The sequence below is a fragment of the Camelus ferus genome, chromosome 9 (genome assembly GCF_009834535.1).
Source record: "Camelus ferus isolate YT-003-E chromosome 9, BCGSAC_Cfer_1.0, whole genome shotgun sequence".
Lineage (NCBI taxonomy): Eukaryota > Metazoa > Chordata > Mammalia > Artiodactyla > Camelidae > Camelus > Camelus ferus.
The window spans coordinates 60,968,080-60,989,880 of record NC_045704.1 but is presented as its reverse complement, the minus strand read 5'-3'; the positions used below and the strand labels follow the sequence as shown (position 1 = coordinate 60,989,880).

Sequence of the window (21,801 nt, the reverse complement as noted above, 5' to 3'; positions counted from 1 at the left end):
AAATGCATTATCTCTAAGCTGAAATCAAAGTCTTACTCCTATTTAATGCTTAAAGAATTGAGTGACTTACCTAAAGCCATGGAGATGGTATGAGACATAACAGGGATTCAAGCCAGGTCTGTCTGGTCCCAAAGCACATGCTCTTTCTTTCTCACTGAAGGGGTCCGGAGAAAACCACTATGGCATAAAAACTATTTTGGCTGAAGGCATTTGAATCCCTGAAATGCTTTTATCTGCGTATAAGCAGAGCCTCTCAAAAGAACTCAATTGTCATAACTCTAATCCTCTCTTCTTGGACAGACGTTATCACAAAACTATCATATATGCCGTCTGTTCTCCTAAGGGCTCATTTATCTTTCTAAAAAGTCATTTGTTCTCCCAGAAGCACTCCTCTGCCCCCACCCCCACTACCTCATTAATATCGTATATAAGCCCTTCCTTGAGTCACATTTCTTTGTGAACGCCCATGCATAAATAGCTAATTAAAGCTGGTTTTTTTTTCCCCCTCTTACCAATCTGTCTTTTGCCAGTTTAATTTGCAGGCCCTAAGACATCAACCTAAGAGGGTAGAGGAAAAATTTTCCTCCCTGACATCACCAGCAACAGCAGCATGGGCTTCATAATGCAGGCTTTGCAGAAGATGGTCAGGGGCTCTTACTTAAGTTGAAAGAGGCCAAGAAAGGGCTTTTGTACAGTATCTGAACACCAGCTCCCACAGAGATGTGGAAATTTAGGAGTTACTTTGGTGACTATCTTACTCTGGATTCCCTAGCATTTTGTATGTCCCTCTGTCATGGCAGCGAGCATGGTGGGCTGGTGGTGTATTATTGAGACTGTTTCATCTACTCAGCTCTGAATTCCTAACGACAGGACAGCAATGTTTATTTTTATAACCTCTGTGCTCACCGCAACATAATAGGTTTTTCTTAATGCCTATTGACTTTAAAAAAAGTGTACAGTGATAAAAATCTTACATACTGCTCGAAGAACATCTGAAAATATTAGAGATATCAAGGAGAAACTAAATGTCAATTCCCCACCGATCAGGTATATTACCATTGTTCATACTTAACTCTATTTCCTTCTGGTCTCTATTGAATGTTTGCTCTCATGTTGAATAAAGAGACGCAAAGGAAAATAAAAAGCAAAACTGGCAGACTCCCTAATTAACGGAGTGATGTAGGGGCTCACTGGGAGATCCCTGGCCACCCCCTGCTAACTACTTTCCTATTGCAACCAAGGGAGGATTCTTTCAGAAAGAATTGCTGACTCTCATTTCTGGGGGCTTTTGCCGAGGACTCTGGCTGACTACTTGCTAGGGTGGAGAGCTGGTGGGAAGATGGAGTCTCGAAGAGGAAGAACAGGTCAATGTTGGGCCTGGACCGCCCTGATATGCTTTGAATAGTCTAAATAAATAAATAAGTAATCAATAGCTATTTGATTTACACACATCAAATATTATTAGATACCTTTTTTTTAAAGGAATAATATATTATGTATTGTCTATGATTTGCTGCTTTAAAAACCCATACAACTGGGGAGAGACGCAGGTTAAGAGTTGCTCTGGCCCTACCTAGCTTTCCTCTGTTATTTCATATTTTGCAAAGTCTAAGGGAGTAGGTGTTGAAGATTAAGACTTTTAAGTTCGTGAACTGGTTACTTTCCTGATATGTGTGGGTTAAGTTGCTGTGGCCAAGTAACCCTTGGAGATGCTGCTTGGGAGCAGTGCCCTCTGAGGTGGGCACACGTGGATGAGGGGGTAGGCAGAGTGGTTCCTGGAGAGCCTTCTGACAGGCTGATTTCTGCTTCTCTCTTTTTGGGTTGCGAAGATGACCCCAGGGGGGCCTGTCCTGCCCTCCCTCCCTAGTTGGAGACTGGGACGAGGGGCTGGCTAGGTCTGACTAGGTCTCCTGGGGAAGTCACGTGGGTCTTCCATGATGAAGATTTGGAAAGGAGGAAACCAGTCTAATTGCCCTTTTCTCCACCTACTTAAATTCAATACACAGCCCTTGCAAAAGCTGTGATTCTACATTAAGTGAAAAGAAGGCCAAGAATGGGTTCCCATAAGGCCAGAGAGTGAACTTTCTTTCTGAACATCTGTCTCCAAAATGGGGGAGGGAACATTTCTGCAGGGCAGTGTGGGGTGTTAGGGGTGTCAGGGATCGGAAGGAGGGGGCAGGGGTGTCCCGCTACGATGTGGTGGTTTTCTGTGTCAGGGAGGAAAGGCCTTAGAGAAGGGTTCTGCAGTTTTGCAGTCTCTCCCTTCCAGGAGCCTTGATAATTGAGACGTCTTACTTAGGGATGAACAAAATAAAAAGGAGAAGTCAAGTTAAAGGCACAGCAGAACAGAACAGCAATAATCACTCTCAACCTGATGTCATGAAAGACAAAGAAATACCAACAACCCCTTCCAGATTGAAGGCAACTAAAGAAACCTAGCAACCAAACACAAGCATGTGACCCAGGGTTGGATCCCAGACCAGGAAAAAAAACAAATGTTTTCTCTCGCTATAAAGGACACCAGTGACAACCGGTCACTTTGAATAAGGTCCACGGATGCGAGCACAGAATTGTATTAGTGTTACTTGCCTGATTTTGATAAGTGTCCTGTGATTATGTAAGAGAAAGTTCTTGTTTTTAGAAAACTTCTGAAGTATTTAGGAGCAAAAGGGAATTGGGTCTGCTCCTTACTCTCAAATAGGTCATGAAAAGAAAAAAATCTGTATCTATGTATCTGTCAAGAGAGCATGATAAAGCTAAGGTGGTAAAATGTTAACATTTGAGGAATCTGGGTAAAGAGATCACGGAAATCTTCGCATTATTTTTTAATAAGTCTGAAATTATTTCAAGTGAAAAGTAAAAATATTTTAAAAAGGAATAAAAATATTTTAAAACATCATTATACCCTTTTTGCTATTTTGAAATCTAATAGCAATACCTCCTAGAAGTTAAGTTTTTGAAAGGTTTAAATGTGAGGAACATATGTTTCTATTGTGCTGAGTCGTTCTTAAATATTCCACTCCTCTAGACTGGATTATTTGCCTTTGGTGTGAAATGTTTGTTCTACCTTCAGACCTCCACAGAAGTTACATGCCAATAAAACAGAAAGTGTCAAGTTACTCCACTGTTTTGTTCATCTGTCACTTTAGACTCTGAACTGGAGAATTAGTAAACATGTGTGTCCAAGTTAATCCCCTTCCCCCCTACCCCCCCCCCACCAAAATATTCCCTTACGGGGACATGGCCCCTCTAAAAGGTATACTGGAGAAAACGTGAGATTTGGCTCCAGATGGTCTAAATTTCAGTCCCAGGATCTAATGCATGTTAGTTATGTACCCTTGAGTAATTAACTTAATCTGTATGATTGTCAGTTTCCCCATGAAGTTAAGTAATACTTGTTCTATATCACTTCCTGGAAGTGTTGAGACATCCAAGTAAAAGGATGCATGAAATGCTTTGAAAAATGCTCCACAGACTTTGGTTGCTATTGTTTGCAGAATTTTGTATAAAGCTAGGGAGGGGTGGGGGGTGTATATCCAAGGACCTCTTTATAATACTATTTGACCCGCTGTACGTATTGTCAATGACATAAACCTAGGGGAAAATCTGACTCAGTGCTTTTCAGTGCTTTGAGTAGATACTTAGAAAAACAGCTACCATTCACTGATTGAGCACCTACCATGTTCTGGGTTCTTTGCGCCATGCATTCTTACAAAAAGCCTAATTTTAGATACAGACACTAAAGCTCAGAAAGACCACACGATTTGATGGAGCATGAAGAGCGACTAGGTAGGTGGCGGGTTCTGGACTTGAGCCCAAGTCTATAAACGTATGGTCTGAGCTCCTGCTATGTTATCTTGGGTCTCTAGTGGCCAATGATTGGAAGCCAGTAGTCACTGTAGGAAGTGAACTCAGAGGTACAGAGTAATTTTGCCTACTGGTCACCCCAGAGAGGCTTGAGTTGGATCCCTGGAGAACTGAGTTGTAACTGAGTATGATGTTGTCCAAGTTTCAAATTCTCCACCATCCATGCATCCACCCCATCCAAATTAGACTTGAGACTCACAAGGGTATTCCTCTGGGGGAATATACCCATCTCTACAAGGCACAAAGAGTTTGTCACTTTCTTACCCATGTTTCAAACATATCTTCTGGACGCAGGCGACGTAGGGTGGGTCTAGGAACAAAAAAAAAAAGAAGAGTTTCCTTGAGTAGGGATTACCTTGGCAGACACCAAAGCCTCAGCACCGTGAAATGTAAGATGAGATGCTGGTTCCTTTGCAAGAGCATGACGATCTCTACAAACCTGTTTCTCCCCTAAGAGACAGAGCAGATCGACCCTGTCGTGTGGCACACAGCGCTGGGATGAAAGCTCTTCGTCTTTCCATAGACCCATTTGATCCAAGTCTGTTACAAATAATGGGTCAGAGGACACAGACTCAGCTCATCCCCAGGCCAGAAGCCATTCCCCTCCTCGAGACAGGTGCCGCTCCTGAGGACCCAGAGCAGGCCCAGAGGGAGACCTCGGACAGAAAACAGCCCAGGACTCCAACTATTTTGTCACCATAGCCAGCCATCAAAAGCCCTTTGGGATGTTTGGTGGAGCAGGTCAGATCTCTATTTTGCTTGTGGTTTCATTTCTTTTTTAAAAATTACTTTTAATTTATTATTATTATTATTATTATTATTATTATTATTATTATTATTATTATCATCATCATCATCATCATCATCATCATCATCATCATTATTTAATGGAGGTACTGGAAATTGAACCCAGGACCTCGCACATGCTAAGCATGTACTCTACCACTGAGCTCCACCTACCCTCCCACCAGGTTTCATTTCTTTTTGAATGTTGGTAAATGGTGTTAGATATATTGATACTTGTTCCTCCAAGTGCTGCTTCCCTGTAGGGCCTGAGGCGGACCGGGTGATGGAATCACAATGCTCCAGGTTCAGTGAATGTCTGTGAGCATGTGGTTGGGGGGTGGGCGGCCCAGGCAGTGAACCCGCCTCCATGTTTGATGTTCTAGGACTGTCCCTCTCTCAAGCTGGGGTCGGCAAACTACAGCTGGTGAGCGGAATCCAGCCAATGGCTCCTGTTTTTATAAATAAACTTCCACTGGGACACAGCCTCACCCGTTTGTTTATACATTGCTTATGATTGCTTGCTCACTGCAATGGCAGAATTGCGCATTTGCAACAGAGACCATCTGGACCACAAAGCCAGAAATATTTATTATCTGGCCCCTTACAGAAAAAGTGTGTTGATCCACACTAGAGTTAGTGGTATCAAATATTCCTCTCCCAGAAGTTCCATGCATAAAATGTTCATTCTTGGCTAAGTTATTTAACTTCCCTGAGCCCAATTCCTGGACCTGTGAAAATTAGCATGGTGATAATTACCGCATACAGTTGAAGACTAGGTAAAATCATACTTTACGAGGCTGTCACTAAATCACTATCATTATCATTGTAGAATTTTATGCACATCTTACTCGATGAGATTTTCTCACTGTGGCGAAGTGGCCTCACCTTGCTTGCAACTGTAGACCCATATTGAGAAGATGCAGTAACATCCCTGCCACTGATCAATGCCTACCAAAGCCACACTCCTGGGTTCAGTTCTTCGGGGGTACTAACTCCAGGTTGTTGCTCTTGGGGTTGAAATGGCCGGACTGAGAGGCTTTTCTCCATCCCCCAGGCCCTGGGCCAGCCGCCCCACCCCCTGTCCCCTGCACGCCATCGGGGCCACCTTTGGTGCTCCTTCACAAACTCCACGAGCTCCTCTTCTGTGTAAGGCTTGTCAGGGATGGCAATGGGCTCGTCCATAAAGGGCTCGTAGAAGTCAACCTCATTCATCTTCAAGGACAATTTCTTTGCAACCTGTAGCAATTAGAAACAAGACAATAGTTCCCTCGAATGCTAGTCTAGTGGTGGTCCGGCTGCAAGGGTGTGTGTGTTCTCTACAAAAGACATGAGCATGTATGTACTGTTTTAACTTAAATGTTGAAATGACAGGAACTCAGCATCTAAGGTCTGGCTGGACTGATCTCCTTTTGTGATCAAAGGACAAAGAGAAAAACCTGGCAAATGAGGTCCAATCAGGGGCAGAGAGCAGTTAGAATGGAAGATGGGAAATCGGATTCCACGATCGCCATCACTCCACTGTATTTGCCAGGGCTGGGGGAGGAAGCCAGTGTCAACAGACCATGTTCGGTGTCCTGGGATGTATGGATCTAACTGAACAAATTTTGACAGAACAGGCAATTGGTGGAAACCATTGAATGCAGACAGGTACTCAGAATCAGAGGCCAACCCATTCTTCTGTCCTCAGTCAGCTCATAAACCCTAATTGCTATTTGGGTTGAAGCGTTGGCCCCAGGGCTGTCTCACAGCACTGGGCTTGTTTGATGGTTTCTCGGGCTCTGGGAACTGCCTGGTTTGTTACTGGTCAGAAGGTGACCCACCCTCCTGGTTTGTCCAGGCCGGAGGGGTTTCCCAGGATTCAGACTTCCCACGCTAACTCAGGGATAGTACCCAGCAAGCTAGGGTGAGTTGCTCATGCTATACCAGAGAAAAAGCCTGGAGAGCCGGCCTGTAGCCTGGAAGCCACGTGCTCTCTTGATTGAAGTGGCCACATGGTCTCGTCAGGGCAGAATGTTTGCTGTGTTTGCCTGCAGAGCTGATGACCTCACACCTCTTCTTGTGCAGTGATTCGAGAGGCCTGGAATGTGCCATTCTTTTCTAGTTCAGAGCGTAGTCTGCTCCAAGAAAGCACAGGGATGAACAGTGGTTCCCTTGAAACTAAAAAGGAATTGCTCAAGAGCTGCCACCCCGTGGCGGTGACCAGCAGTGCAGAGCCCCGGGGCAGCCGGGCCTAGCTGCGGAGGGGGAGGAACTGGATGTTACATAAGCTGTTACACCAGGCGGTCCCTTCTGAGCCAACACCAGTATGTATCCCTGTGGCTTTTGTCATCAACTGCTATGAATTCCAGGTCATTATATTCCAAAAGACATTTCTAACCGTACTCGAGGCAAAGAAACTCCAGCATCCTACTCGGAGCTGAGGGCAACAGGCTGTGTTAAGAGCTACAGTCAGTCAAAGAGATTTTACGGTCCTGCTGATTTTGTTTTAAGGGACAAGACCGCGTGGATTTTTCTTTCTTCCTTTCTTTCTTCTGTGGGGCGGGGGGTCTGGTTGTGGGGAAGGGGAGGAAACAGCTATTTGAGTTCACACACAGTTCTTCACAGAGCTGGGCCCATTGCAGAATGGGCTTGGAAGTGACATTGGATTCAGGCTTTCTGAGTTCACATACTACATATTTCAGGAACCAGGAAGCTGTGCTTATTGAAGTAGGAAGTGACCAGATGAACAAAAGCTAGTAACAGTGAGCACGTGAAGTGCTTCCTGTGTGCCAGGCGCTGTTGCAAAGTGTGTCGAGTTGATTCGTTTATGTACCCTCACTTCGATTGTATGACATAAGAACTATTATAATGATATTTATTTTACAAAGGATGAGCCCGCAGCACAATTTGCATATACAGTTTGTCCAGGGAAGTGTTCTTTCGAAACTACCAATTTGCCTCCATTCCAACTTTACTTTCATTTGAAAGTTACCTTCTCCTTGACACTGGACAGAAAGGAATTTATGTCCCTTTAAATATTACATTGGCGGTGCGCGGTTTGTCACAAGATGTTCCTTTGTTCCTCTTGTAACATGGTCTCATCAATTCATCCCCAGCACAGTCTGCTGGAATTAAGGCTTCCTGAAGGTGAAAAGGAGCTCGTCAGAACCTCCTTTGGAGTTAGCTGTGTAGACACACCTGTGTGTGTGACTGTGTGCATGCGTGTGTGTGTGTCTCTCTGTCTGGGTCTGTCATGTAAAGACCATGAATTTAAAGTTAGATTATGATAGTCTTAAGTCTTGGGAACTCTGAGCAAAATCTCCCAGAGGCTTGTTCACTGTCTCCATCATTACCAAAGAGTTTCCTCATCTTCTGTCCCAGAGAACCCCTTTCTTTTATTCTTTTAATTGTATCTTGGATGGTAAAGACTGAAGGAGATTTGATTGATCGAGTCATGGATTTGTTCATTTATTCAATAAATATTTAGAAGGGCCTACTGCATCCAAGGGACCAGATCTGGTTCATGGATGGTACAATTAAATAAGAATGGATTTTACCATTAAAAGCTGAAGAGAGTCCATATAATGAATTCTTTTGTGCTTAAAAAAAATTAGTTGGAATGGAGCTTGTCAAAGACATGAAAATTACAAAGTACAATGGCCATTTTTCTGACATTTTCAAGTGTATGGGTTTTGATAACATGTGTTTTCTACAAGTTAGCAAGCCATTTCAGTTGTTGCAAATGAAAGCAACTCAGTGAATTTAGATCTCAGCATCCACCTTCTCCATCAACTTTGTTTAGATAATCACAGCTTCTTCTGGCTCAATAATTATTTTGCTCCTCACTGTTCAGTCCAAGAAAAGAACAGGCCAGTGGGAGACGGCACAGGATAATTAGAACTGACATTTTTCAGGGTATGAGATGCCGTAGAGTAGACACCACCCTTAGCCCTCTGACTCTCTCTTGCTCCATTTGCTTCAGAGAGGTTGGACCTTTGTGTGGCTTGATGTAGGATTAAGATCCATAGATCAGGCAGGGCTGGTACCAAACCTGTGTGCCAAGTAAAATCTCCCAGGGAGATTTCACTACATGCCTATTTCTGGGTCTAGATACAACCCTAGAGAATCCAAATTTCCAAGTGTGGGGCCCAGGAATCCATGCTTCTTTCTAAAAGCTCCTTGGGGCATACCAACATGGACAGTGGTTGGAAACTACTAAACTCCCAAATCTGCATCAGCAGCCCTGATAGCCCATCCTGTTTACAGTTCTCCAACTCATATAATATATTTAATATAATTCTTTCTGCCTTCCCATCTTCTCCTGCCCCAGCCCCACACCCCAGAGACTCAACTCTAAATCCTACAAGGACAGGAATCTGTTTAGCTAAATCTTGTGTCCCTGGCCTCTTCATGAAGAGCACCTTGCACATAAAAGACACTCAATAAATACTTGCTAAGTGAGTGAATGAATAAATAAATGAAAGATCCTTCCAGTTGAATGTCTTCCCAACTTGTAGGAATTAGAACCCATCTTATGCTCCTTAAAAGATGCTTTTTCCTAGATTCCCTAGTGTTTTCAGCAGCTTTACAGTCTTGGCTATCTTGAAGCAGAGACGTGCAATCTTAAGTTATTTTGTGTCTTCTGTCATCTTTCTCTCCTGCATCTCCACTGTGGCCAGGTCTTCCTGTCATTGCAACCTCTGCCAGCTGGGTTTTCATCCTTGAAACCATAGCAGTGCTTCCTGGGCCCTTGCGTCTCCTGACTTCAAACCTCTATAAAGCACCTCCCCACCCCTAGACCCTTCTGGGATTTCCTAGGGTGTGTCTGTCTCACAAGCCAGTCCTTCAGCCCACCTCTTCTGCTGTAGCGCCCCCTGCTGGACACCACTGAGGCTTGGCCTGAGGGCAGCCATGCCTTCTGGACACTGCCATTTCCCCCTTTCCCCCACTGATGGGTGCAAATGCTTAAGTCCCAAAATGGCATCCAGTCCACTCAGTGCAACAGCTCTTCATTCTGTGTTCTATACAGAGGGAGAGAATATATCTTTCTCTTTTTCAATGTTATGAAATCCCACAAGGCTACATACATGAATGGGGGTACTTCTGACTCAGTGTCTTACAGAGTTTTTAGTGAAGAGCCTTCTGAGTTTTTAATTATAGCCTGACCTCACTTTCTTTACAGGCCACAGATATGAAGCCATATGGTTGAGCTTGGAGGCACATCTGAAAACAGACAGTACCCTGAGCTCAGCATTGGATCACCCTTCTAAGAACTGAGGCTTTCTTGCTTGGCCACACTTGTCTGCCTGACTCTCTCTTCCCTCAGATGAGTTCTTACCCGGGATCCACCTTACTCACCTCTGGCCCATCATAACCAAACGTCAGGGATGGATTTGGTTAGGCTTCCCTGGACTTCCTCTTTTTCACTGATATCCTCCCCTAGCCTCCCTTCTCCTGGGCTTAGATGACTGTCCCTTCTTAACAACAGTACTGGCTAATATTTATTGACTGCTTACTGTTTGGTGGATACCAGCTAAGCATTTGACATGTGCTGTTTCTTTCTCTGGACAGCAACAGTACAGAGCATGGACTTTGAAGTCAGGCTGACCTACTCAAGCAAATCACTTAATCTCTCGGTGCCTTGGTTTCATCTTCTGGAGACTGAGAACTTTAATCCCTCTTCTACAGGGGTGTTGAGAGGATTAAATGAGAAAACCTATGTAAATCAGGGAGGGTGTAGCTCAGTGGTAGAGCATATGTTTAGCATGCATGAGGTCCTGGGTTTAATCCCCAGTACCTCCATTTAAACAAGCAAACGAACAATCAAACCTAATTCCCACCCCACCATGCCAAGAAAATCTATGTAAAGCTTTTAGCACAAAGCCTGGCATTTAAAAAGTACTGAATAAATGATAGCTATTACTTTGATATTCCTGTTCAAGCTCTCTCCCAACTCAAATCCAACCAATTAAGGTGAATTTTTTCCAAGTTTAGATTATATGATTTAGACGGACAGTGGTTGGAATCTCTTCTGGATTACGGGCTTGTGGACCGGGGTCCTAGCCACAGACGCAGTTATGTAGTGACGTTTCATGCAATCTCTTCATTATACTCCTTCCCTGCTCCAGTGACTTGTTTTTCACAGAAAGCTTGAGCTCCATCAAGGCCCATGAGCACTGCTCATCAACTGCCTTCCTCCCCAGTAGGGGGAACTTGTACCGTTTTTATTTTGCCCTTTGCCACTTGAGTTTGGTCAGGACTTAGTTTGTCCTAGATTTATTTTTCACAGTACATATTGTGACTCAGGGCTTTTAGCTGGGGTACGTGTGTGAGAGGGTGGTGTGGATGTGGGTGTGGATGTGGGTTTGAATGTGTGTGTGTATTGGGAGCGTTCTATATGTGTGAGCGTGATTGTGTGATTGTGTGAGGAGGTATGTGTTATGTTTGTACGTTGTGTGAGTGTGTGTGTTGTGTTATGTGTGTGTTGCATGTGGTTATATGGGTGTTGTGTGTGTTGCATATGAGTGAGTGTTGTGTGGATGTGAGTGTGGGTGCACACCCTGAATCTCAAAGGCAGGTACAGTTTGTGAAGTGCAGAAGAACGGGGATGGGTTTTGGGTATAGATTGTCCTAAACTGTAATCTCAGCACTACTATTAATTCACTAGACACCTTGGATGTTACTTAACCTTTCCAAGTCTTTATCATCTGGGAAATGGGTTTTTTTTTTTTTTTTTTTACTTTTCAGAGTTGTTTCAGAGTTATTTAAAGGATAAGAAACAGTATAGATGTAATATATCAAATTGTGCCCAATGCCCAGAAAACACTCAATAAATAGCCATTTTGGTAGTAACTGGAGCCAGAGTGGAGTACTCTGACCAAAGTAGACCCCAAATAAATTACTCATTGATCCATGGTCCCTCTAGCGTCCTTTGGTTTATAGGAGCACTTGCACATCCAGAAAGTGTAGATCCACTGAATTATAGACACGTACCTCAGTGACATCTCCTGAGGATGTAGGTGACTTTCTGAAGCACCAGGGCTTCCGATGGTCAGTGCTCCTCCCCACGCCATCCCCCATCCTAACCCAGTAGCTCGGGGTCAGGTGGGGTGGGGGTGGGATAGGGGACTGGGAGGGTGGTGTAGGCAACCCCAGGAAGGGAGAGGATGGCCCTAAACAGAAAGGAAGCAGTGGCCAGCATCCCAGCACCCTCTGGGCTCACACATTTCTCATTCTTAATGCTGAAGGTGATGAAGAGTGGTTCACTCCTCTTTATGGGATGTTTTCAGAAATTCCCTTACATCCTCTGAATTAATCACCTTTGTGCTCATCTCTTATCCAATGATAATTTACTGCCATATTTCTAACACTTCTAGAGAAAGTGTTAGTGGATGGAGGTTGGTTAATGTCGCTAAAAGAAAAGAAAAAGTGGTGAAAGTTCAGCCTTTAAAGTGTTTAAATTGGGGTTTTGTAGGTACTTACGCCTTTGTCGAAGGTAGCAAAAAATTTGATGTAAGGCTGGAAGTGTTCAGCTGCCTCTTCAAAAGCCTTGTAATCTAACAGGAAAAAGATAAAATGGGAGAGACATTTTCAAGACACAAGAGAGTGGGAAGCCAGTCAATCCTGATTGGATATTTAATTAGTTAGACATTATTTAGATAGACAATTATTTGATACTATTTAAAACCACAGTTTCTCCCAAGGAATTTGAATTGACTGGCATTGAATCACTCCAAAAAACTCTTTTTTTAAAAATTGAAGTATAATTGATTTACAACGTTGTGTTAATTTCTGGTGTCCAGCCTAGTGATTCAGTTATACATACATATTCTTTTTCATTATACAGTATTATAGTGGTTAATATCATGTTTGAAAGCAATGACTCCCTCTAGAAATGTTCTGTATTCCATAACCATTATTTTGTGCTTAAGACTTCAGCAAGCGTCACAGCTAGAGACAGGCTGCCTCCCTGGCTTCCCCACTGGCTCTCCTCAATTGATGGGATGTTACTTTGGTCCAAGTTTGCTTGTCATCAATGGTTTTTGAGGCTCAAAATATTTAGTTTTCCCCCTTGATTTAATTCACTCTTATGTTTGTATTTTCTACTAACATCAATGGAATGGATGATTGCTACCTGCCTATTATGTTCATAATCATTATAATCACTATTATTAGCAACATCTAGTATTAGATATGCTTAACGAGCACAAAACTGATTTTCTTAATTTTCTGAGTTACTCAATTTATCCCTTCCTTCTCTCCTTTCTTCCTACTTTTCTTTCTTCCTACATTCCATCCTTCTTTTTTCTAACACCTATAGATATTAACAATTAGCCAATCTGATTAATGGATTATCATAATGTATTATTGGTTTTTATATAAATTAAAAAATATTGCTCACTGAGAAAAAATGTGACAATGATATATATATGTTCATGTATAACTGAAAAATTGTGCTGAACACTGGAATTTGACACAACATTGTAAAATGATTATAAATCAATAAAAAATGTTAAAAAATATTTCTTTCAAAAATAATAATTGGACATAATTTTATTAAATTGATTCATTAAAGGGGACTATAGGCTTTTATGGCTTCAGAAAGCCAAACCTTCAAAATATTTTTGATCATACGTGAGTGAAAGTAATATTTATATTTTGTCAGCTTTCTATAATTTTAATATTGAAGTAAATAAAACTGAACATTTAAATGCTCACTCTATGCTTAATTTTTGATATTTATCCAAGTCTTAAGATGCAGGTAAAGGACATTATTTAAAAAGTCAACTTCTGAAACCAGAAAAGCTTATCACTTTCTAAAATATTTTTGTTTAGCTAGTTACTATTTTAAAAATTGTTTTATTTCACCAAACTAATGGACTTGCTGGAAAGTCATCATATTCACCAAAATAGTGCAAAAACATTTGTCACTAATTAGGCAATGTAATGAGTATGATCTCGAGTTTGGATTTCTCTGCATTGATAATTTTTCTTTTCCTCAGCCTAAATGTCTTGTTTGTGTAGAAGCATCAAAATAAGAAATTGTACCATGCCACAAACATATATAAATGTATATACATTTGATTACCCCCACAGAAAATGTTTAAAAAAAATCTTAAGAGAAATTTGTCAGATCAGTAGAGTGATATTTGCCTATTCCTGAGGAAATGTTTCATTATTATTTTGAAATATACACCATGAAAAAGATCAGTTGGATTTGAAATCAATTCAAATTATAATAAAAATATTAACATTATATTTGTCAATGAAAAGGAAAGTAATAGCTATTAGAGAAAAATGCTCACATTCTTGAAGGACAATTTAGAGATTAGATTACCTAAATGCTGTTCAATGGCGAGAAAAGGCTATTCATCAATGAAAGAAAAAGCAAAGAATGGCGTCCTGCCATTGGCCCCCATCCACACGTGCAAGCCAAGACTCTTGTCAAGGGTGACGATCAAGAATTTGAAGAGATCATTTAAAACCTTGATCAGGAACGGCCTGTTGCTTTTTCAGGCATAAAACCTAATACCAAAGGCTACGTTCTTAGGAGCAAGCACAAGAGTCTTGTTCAAAATTTAAAATATTTTACTTGGAAGTTTTATACAATGTAATACTTGATGCCTTTCCTATTATTTTGTATATTATTATCATTATATTAAGAAAGCTTTTAAAAAGTGGGGTTTTTTTTGCTAAGCCCAAATAAATCTTTTCCAGTATGCCCCACGTGCCATACAAGCATGGTCACATTTCGTGTGTGTCATGACCTGACAGAGCTATGAAGTCTTGAGAGCACAGCCCAGTGGTTAAATGTCTGAGCTCTAAAGTCAGACTTGGGGTTTAAAGCTTTGCTCTACCATTTATTTACTAGCTGTGTGATATTGGATGAGTTTCTTCAACCTTCCTGTTCCTTCATGTCCTCATCATTAAAATCCTGATAATAATGGTAACTGCCTTACAGGCTAGTGGTGAGAATGAAACTAAGGCATCTGTAGAATCTGCCAGTGTGGGCCCTGGCCTATGATATATGTTAGTTAAATGGAGCTATAATTGTCATTAGTTTAGGGTTGGGGAAGATAGAAACTGGAAGATGTGCTTTTTATCCCGGTCTTGGCCTTGTCTCCCTCCTTATCTGCTATCCTGAGCTTAATAGAGGAAGAGAGAGAAACAGAAGGATAGAAATTGATGGAAAGAGTTGGTGGAGTGACTCCTGGGCATATATCCAGCGGAAACTCTAATTTGAAAAGACACATGCATCCCGATGTTCATAGCAGCACTATATACAATAGCCAAGACAAGGAAGGAACCTAAATGTCCATTGACAGAAGGCCAGATAAAGAAGATGTGGTATATTTATACAATGGAATACTACTCAGCCATAAAACAGAATAAAATTATACCATTTACAGCAACATGGATGGACCTGGAGATCGTCATACTAAATGAAGTAAGCCAGAAAGAGAAAGAAAAATACCACATGATATCACTCATATGTGGAATCTAAAAAAACGACACAAATGAATTTATTTACAAAACAGAAACAGACTCACAGACATAGAAAACAAAATTGTGGTTACCAGTGGAGGAAGAGGGGGCGGTAGAGGGATAAACTGGGAGTGTGGGATTTGCAGATACTAACTAGTATATATAAAATAGGTATATAACAAATTCATACTGTACAGCACAGGGAACCATATTCAATACCTTGTAATAGCCTATAATGAAAAAGAATAAATAAATAAATAAATAAATAATATATATATATATATATATATATAGTATAACTGAATCGCTATACTGTACACTAGAAATTAACACAACATTGTAAACCAACTATACTTTCAATAAAAAAAAAAAGAATTGGCAGGGTGGGTGGGGAGGAGAAAAGGATAGAGGGAAATAGAAGGAAATGAAATGAAGAGAAGAAAGTAGAAGAGGGCAGGGGCAGTGTCCCAGAGCAGTCAGCATCTGTATAAAGATGTAAAAACTTAAATAATTCACCTAAAGACTTTAAGAACTGGGTGGAACTCCCAGGCTAGCCTAGCCGCCTTCCCCCAACACACCCTTAAGGAGGGTGAATAGAGGCTTTTATGTAGCAAACATGAAGACAGTTAAGTTGGGTTGTGGGAGAGAGAAAAGAGGTGGGTGGTTAATGAGATGACTAAGGATGCCAGTTGGCAGATGGGGTACAGACACAGCTTCACAAATAATTCAAAATATTTTGGATTTTCCAGAAATAGTCATAAGCAGCCCTTCTTTGCACCCCCCCACCCCCGTGTACTAATGCTCCCAGATTCTCTTTCATTGCTACGCCCACTCCTAACGCTTTTCCTCTCTCCAAGGCTGAGACACCAGAAAAAGGCTTAATTTCTGGGGCCTATGCTGCCAAAACAATTCTAAAAAATGTACTCAAGTAGTTGGCCTTTGGGGTTCCTTCCCTTCCTGACTCCCACTCACTACCCCAGTCACGCCTGCATGGGTGGTGGTGATGCTCTGATACGTTCCTCCACCCACCCCAGCCCTGGCTGCAAAGCTTCTAAAGGGAATGTATCCAAGGGTGTGGCTGTGCTGTGGCAGCAGCCTTGGTGGTCAGGGGGCACTGGCCAGCAGTTTTCCACACTGTGCTGCAGCTGCCAAGCCCATCCATCCCTACCCCAGTTTTCCTCTAATGCTGTCCAAGTGATTCAGAAGCTCTCCATCTGCTGACCACAGGAGCTGCCAATGTCTATTCCCCATTTAGGGAGAGAATTCCTCGGGTTGATGGGCAGGTGGAAAAAGTGGAGGAAGGGCTCTTCTCCCTTGTGTCAAACACACACTCCCCTTCAAGGCCAGAGAACGTGGCCCAACCTTAATGTTCTTTCAGTACCTCTGCCTGGTTTGCATAATATCTGCACATGTCCCGTTGCATGGGGTGCAAGGAAGATTCTCCCTCTATTCCACCCAGCACAAAATAATGCCCATGATGCATCCTCTTTCTGGATGACCCAACACAACTTGCTGGGAAAATAGCCTTTAGACAGACAGGCTGGGGTTGACAGACAACTTACATTCTGAGTCCCCACTCTTGAAATAGCCAATGAGTTTGATCTGGTCCTCAATGCGCTCAAAGGCTTGGACTTCCAGTTTGCTGTTGATGATCTCCACTGGGTCTTCAATTAGCTGGAACACAAAAGATGTTCATATAAGAGAAGTGTTTCCTCTCCAGTGGGGAAATCCAGCATCTGTGTAGAGTGCTCTGGAGAGAAACTGTCAACTTTCTGCTGGTGTCTCAGTATCCATCCCGCCTCCCCCTTCGTGAGCACAGCAGACATGCTTTCTGAGGAACTGACCTTACCTCCAGGGGTAGGCAGATTGTCCTGGAGGCCATTCTATTTCTCTTGTCAGTTACTGATTCAGGAAAACCATGCAACCCAACTCTGGCCAACAAATCTCCAGGGTAGATCAGCTGAAGGCCTTGAGGAAGTTCTCATTTCCTTTCATGAGAGCAATGTGAGGCCAGATTCTTCTCCCCTCTCATTGGATATGAATGAAGATATGTGATGTATCAGCTCCTGTTGCTGGCTAGCTTATAAGTTGGTTATAACCGACTTGAGAACAGTCAGCTTGAGGACAAAGCCAACACACTGAAAAGAGCATTACCTGTGATTTATGGAGAAACTTGGAGCTAGAGCCCTGACTTGAACAAGCCTAAAATCTACCCTCACCCTGGGCATCACCTTCCATTTGTGTGGGCCAATCACGTTGCCTACTGTTTAAGGAGGTTGAAGCTGGTTTTTGTTACTTGCATCCCAAAGCCCCCTCCCAGCTGACAGAGCTGGGGCAGGGCCACGTGGGCCCAGAGTTGTTCTGCTGCCTCCTTCTACTTTTTGAGCGCTTGTAGGTATGGGTCAAAGAGAGTGCCAAGCAGAAGTGATGGGCATTTTTTTGTAGAAGGCGACCTTCAACTTACTTCTGACCCTCTCTGGGTTTTTGAGGCAGTGGGGAAAAGGCAATGGGCCACTATGTACTAGCTGGTTAGATAAGGCATCACCAGAATGGTTGTTCTTTATTGTACAGGCATCTGTATTCAAAAGAACCTGACTTTGCCACTGTTACTGAAAGCATGAGTTTACCTATGGATAAAACATCTTTGTAATGTTTATTCCTCTGTTTGCCTGAGCACATGGATCTAAGGGTGTTGCACCTCTGTGGCTGAGAGGAGTGTGATGTTGGGGCGCTCACTGGCCCTGCCTCTTTTTATTCTGCTCTGAGGGTAACTCAGCAGATGGGTCCTCCTCACCCTACTCCATCTTCCCATGATCATCCTCCTCTCTTTCCCACACTCCTCTTCAGAAGCCCTGAAACAAAGCCCAAGGGATTCAGGGGGTATGTGTGTGTGTGTAATTGTTAAGAGAATTAACGTCACTACTACACAGCCTCAATTTGCTCTGGTCTCTAATAAAACAGTTTCTGAGGTCACTTAAGGGCCAGCTTCCCAGTAGACGTAAACATCGCTGTGATGCAGGCGCTCTTTATTTTTTCGTGACGCTTGAGAAACTGTTCTTAGACCAGGTCAGGGCATTCACCTTCTCTGCTCTTACTTTAGGGTTTTACTTTCCCCTGTATTTGAACCCATGCAGGGCTACTGTGCATAAATGCTTACGTCCAACAGAAACTCCACCAAGACATCAGCTGCAAACTCGCCGTCAAACTCAATGGTGCGATCACCCTTAAGAACATACAGGCTTCCTTCTTCATTAAAACCTACAAGAAACACAGATTTCCCAAAGTAAAGTCATCCTGAGGTAGGTAGAGCCATCCCGTTGGCCAGGGTCTGGCTTGGGGTCCCTGGGTGACAGTGGGGCAGGATCAGTGGAACTAGCATTAACCCTAGGATCAGTTCCCTTGAAACCACACCTCTGAAGGGCTCCCAGAGTGGGAACTCAAACTAAAACAGTCAATAACCAGCAATGCCATCTGGATGTTAACTTAAAAAGATCTATTCTCCACTTCACCACGGCTTTAATTTTCCAAATACACTGTGGACCCCTTTCTCCTTATCAAAAAGTTCTCGTGCCTACTGCCCACCAGCTCCTTAGCCTGGCATTCAACCCTCCACAACCTACTGCCAGCCCTGTCCTTTACAGCCCACCTTGGGTGGACCTGCGCTCCCTTGAGAACTGCATTCCTGGTCCCAGTGCTACTTCCTGGGCTTTTTGCCCAAGAGCTGATGTGAAAGGGGGCATAAAGGAGAAGTCACAGTGCATGATTCTCTGCACAGATGTTCTCCTTGGGCCTGTAGTGCCCTCCCCCCACATCCCTCATCTTTCAACTCCTTTGGGTCTCAGCTTACAACCCACTTTTCCAAAGAAGGCCACTCCAATCTCTCTTGCCATTATGGACCTCCTCTCAGCTCCATTTTCACAAATGCTTTCCCGAGAGTGGCATTTCCCCCCAGGAATGCTAAATTAGCTGAGGCTGGCATTTAGTCCAACAGCATGGCATCCTTAATTCCTTAGATTAATTGTTGTCAAACCTCTATTAGCTGGAGGATGCTTTCTCCAAATGAACTCTTCTGCAGGACCTCTAGGGAAAGGGAGGCTGGCCCCATGCCCACCATGACCCAGGGCACCTGTGAAGACTCCCTGGCACACCACGGAGCACCGTTTGTGAATTTGAAGGAGCAACGTGCCAGGTGTCCCAGAAGCCGGCAATGACTGATCACAAAGGGTGCCGGAGGGATCCTCGGCCAGTGGATTTTGCTCTGAGTGAAATCAGTTAGGAAGCTGTTGCACTAGCTCAGAGACTAAAATCAGGCAAATGGAAATGGGGATGGAGATCAAGGAGCAGGCTCACAAAACACAACTGTCCTGTCAATTCTGAGGATGGAAAGGTCAGAAAGAACCTGCCCAGTTTCCTCCAGGCTGAGCTCAGATAAAGGTTCATTTAGACCTTTAAAGCCTCATCACACTGTCCACTAAGAATATCCACCAGTCTATTTATACGCCTGATTGTCCAGCTTGTCCTGTATAAATTTTTAGATTGCTGGAACATTAGCATTTTCCTCTAAATAAATTTACTGGAAATTCTCCCATTTCAACTTTTCATCAAGACAGTGGGAAGGGAGAAGACTAGGGAATCAAGAGGCTACTGGATAGAACTCATTCACTTGCTTTGGATGAGGGAAAGAGTTGAACATACTTTGTTCCTCTGCTCAAGGGAAAAAAATGGTTTCTTAATTTGTCTCCAGGGAAAGAGCTACCCCAGACTTTCTTACAATAATTCATTATCAGATATACCCATAATCTTTAATGTAATAAATATGTTGTTTACATTGACACACACACATCAGTAGAAACATACTAACTGATAAAAGACCAGAAGCTTTTAAACAATAATAATTCATTATCATTTTATAGTCATGAGTTCTTTCTTGTGTCTAACCTAAATCCTGTCTCCTACAATTTAAATATTTTAAAAAAGCTAGTCTAGAAAATAAAATAGAAAACAGTTGTTTGGGGAAAAAATGATACAAATTCTATTTACAAACCAAAACCAGACTCATGGACATAGGAAACAAACTATAGTTACTAAAGGGGAAAGGGCGGGGAGGGATAAATTAGGGGTTGGGGATTAACAGACACACATTACTATACATAAAATAGATACACAACCAGGACCTACTGTGTAACACAGGGAACTATATTCAATTTCTTGTAATAATATATAGTGGAAAAGAATCTGAAAAGAAAATATTATGTATATGTGTAACTGAATCACTTTGCTGTGTGCCTGAAACTAACATTGTAAATCAACTACACTTCAATAAATTTTTTTTAAAAAAGAAATAAATGTCTATGAGAGATATTCTATAGCAAAATAATTCAAAACTTTCATCTAAATATCATTCATGGAAAGGTAGTAACTAGTATATGTAATTCAACTTTAAGATAACAGGGAAAAAAAGAAAACACATGTTTGAAATAGTCTAAGATAATGAAATTTCATGTACCTAAAGGTATTTATTGGATGACCACTGATCTTTTTTATCCTGTGTTTACTACTCCAAATCCAATTAACCTTTCTTCAAAGGTCTTGTTTTATAACCCCCTGCTATCTTTCAACAGCCATTCTTCACTGGTGATGCAGAAAAAGTGAAATGGGCAGTGCAGGTGTAGGAGTGTTTGGAAACCAGAGGAGTTACCTATATTCTCTCTCCTGTGGATTAGAGGTACAAGCATCTTAAAGGGCACTTGTGTTTAAACATGACATATTGACACACGAGATTACAACTTGTATTGGGTAGTCACTTAACCATACCTCATCTGAATCCTCCCTCTCATCCTTGGTGACAATGCCCAGCTGGGGTTTAGTCTTAAATTTAGAAACCACTGGGTGGAGTCACTACTATTAATGATATCCTTTGCTGGCTGCTTCAGCCAAGAGGGAAGGAAATCGTAGGTGATGGAGGAAGACATTTGATCTCCCTCAGAGAGATCACCGTAGCACTGAGATAGAGAAGCTAGTTTTCAACCTGCTCTAGGAGCTGGAAATAAAGATTTGACTCTTTAGTGTCCAGTTCTCCAGGAAGAAACCCTCTTCCTTGTATCCTGCCTGATACGACGATATATTAAGGGATGAATGTGAAATCATTCTATTCAGGCTGATATTTACTTTTGTGAAACTCTTCCCCGACTCAGGATTAAGGTATGCAGGATCATTTTATATTTATTTAAAAATAGTCCAGTCATCATGCAAGAAAAAATGACTGGTTTTTCCCTTTTTTTTTTTTTTTTTTTTGGCAAGACACATTTGTTTCTTTGTGATATATTTCCAAAAAATCACACTTACCCAGTTTCTTGGCAAGTTTGGCTTCTTTCTTGGCATCCACCAACACAAAGCCTATATCTTTATGTTCCAGAACCTGGGCCACAAGCTGGGAAAGACAAGGGTAGAAGAGTGAGTGAGTCAAGGGCAGAAAGATGGTAGCAAATACCAGGGATGTTATTTTGGTATGTTGACAAGAAGACCTTCCTCCATACTTCCTGTTACTCTGTGACCAACTCAAGCAGCAGTGTTGGGATTCTATGCTTATCCCCTCAAGAGAAGGATGATTCAGCAGAATTCTGAGAACCAAAGAGAGAAAATGTGAGGACCAGACTAAAGCATAAGATCTGAAAGACTCCATCC

At 42.3% G+C, this 21,801-nt stretch overlaps 1 protein-coding gene and 1 long non-coding RNA gene across 2 annotated transcripts in view; one reads left to right on the top strand and one right to left on the bottom strand.

Moving 5' to 3' along the window:
* CASQ2 (calsequestrin 2) overlaps positions 1 to 21,801 on the bottom strand; it is a 61,243-nt gene that overhangs the window by 18,199 nt on the left and 21,243 nt on the right. Inside the window, 6 exon segments of the mRNA XM_006193173.3 lie at positions 4,132 to 4,177; positions 5,759 to 5,889; positions 12,115 to 12,188; positions 16,680 to 16,791; positions 18,275 to 18,375; positions 21,463 to 21,547. Of these exon segments, the coding sequence (XP_006193235.2) occupies positions 4,132 to 4,177; positions 5,759 to 5,889; positions 12,115 to 12,188; positions 16,680 to 16,791; positions 18,275 to 18,375; positions 21,463 to 21,547 (549 nt within the window).
* LOC116665860 lies at positions 6,656 to 19,320 on the top strand. The gene is made up of 3 exons (XR_004322607.1): positions 6,656 to 6,956; positions 18,252 to 18,416; positions 19,193 to 19,320. It is a non-coding gene; the product is annotated as an uncharacterized LOC116665860 (long non-coding RNA).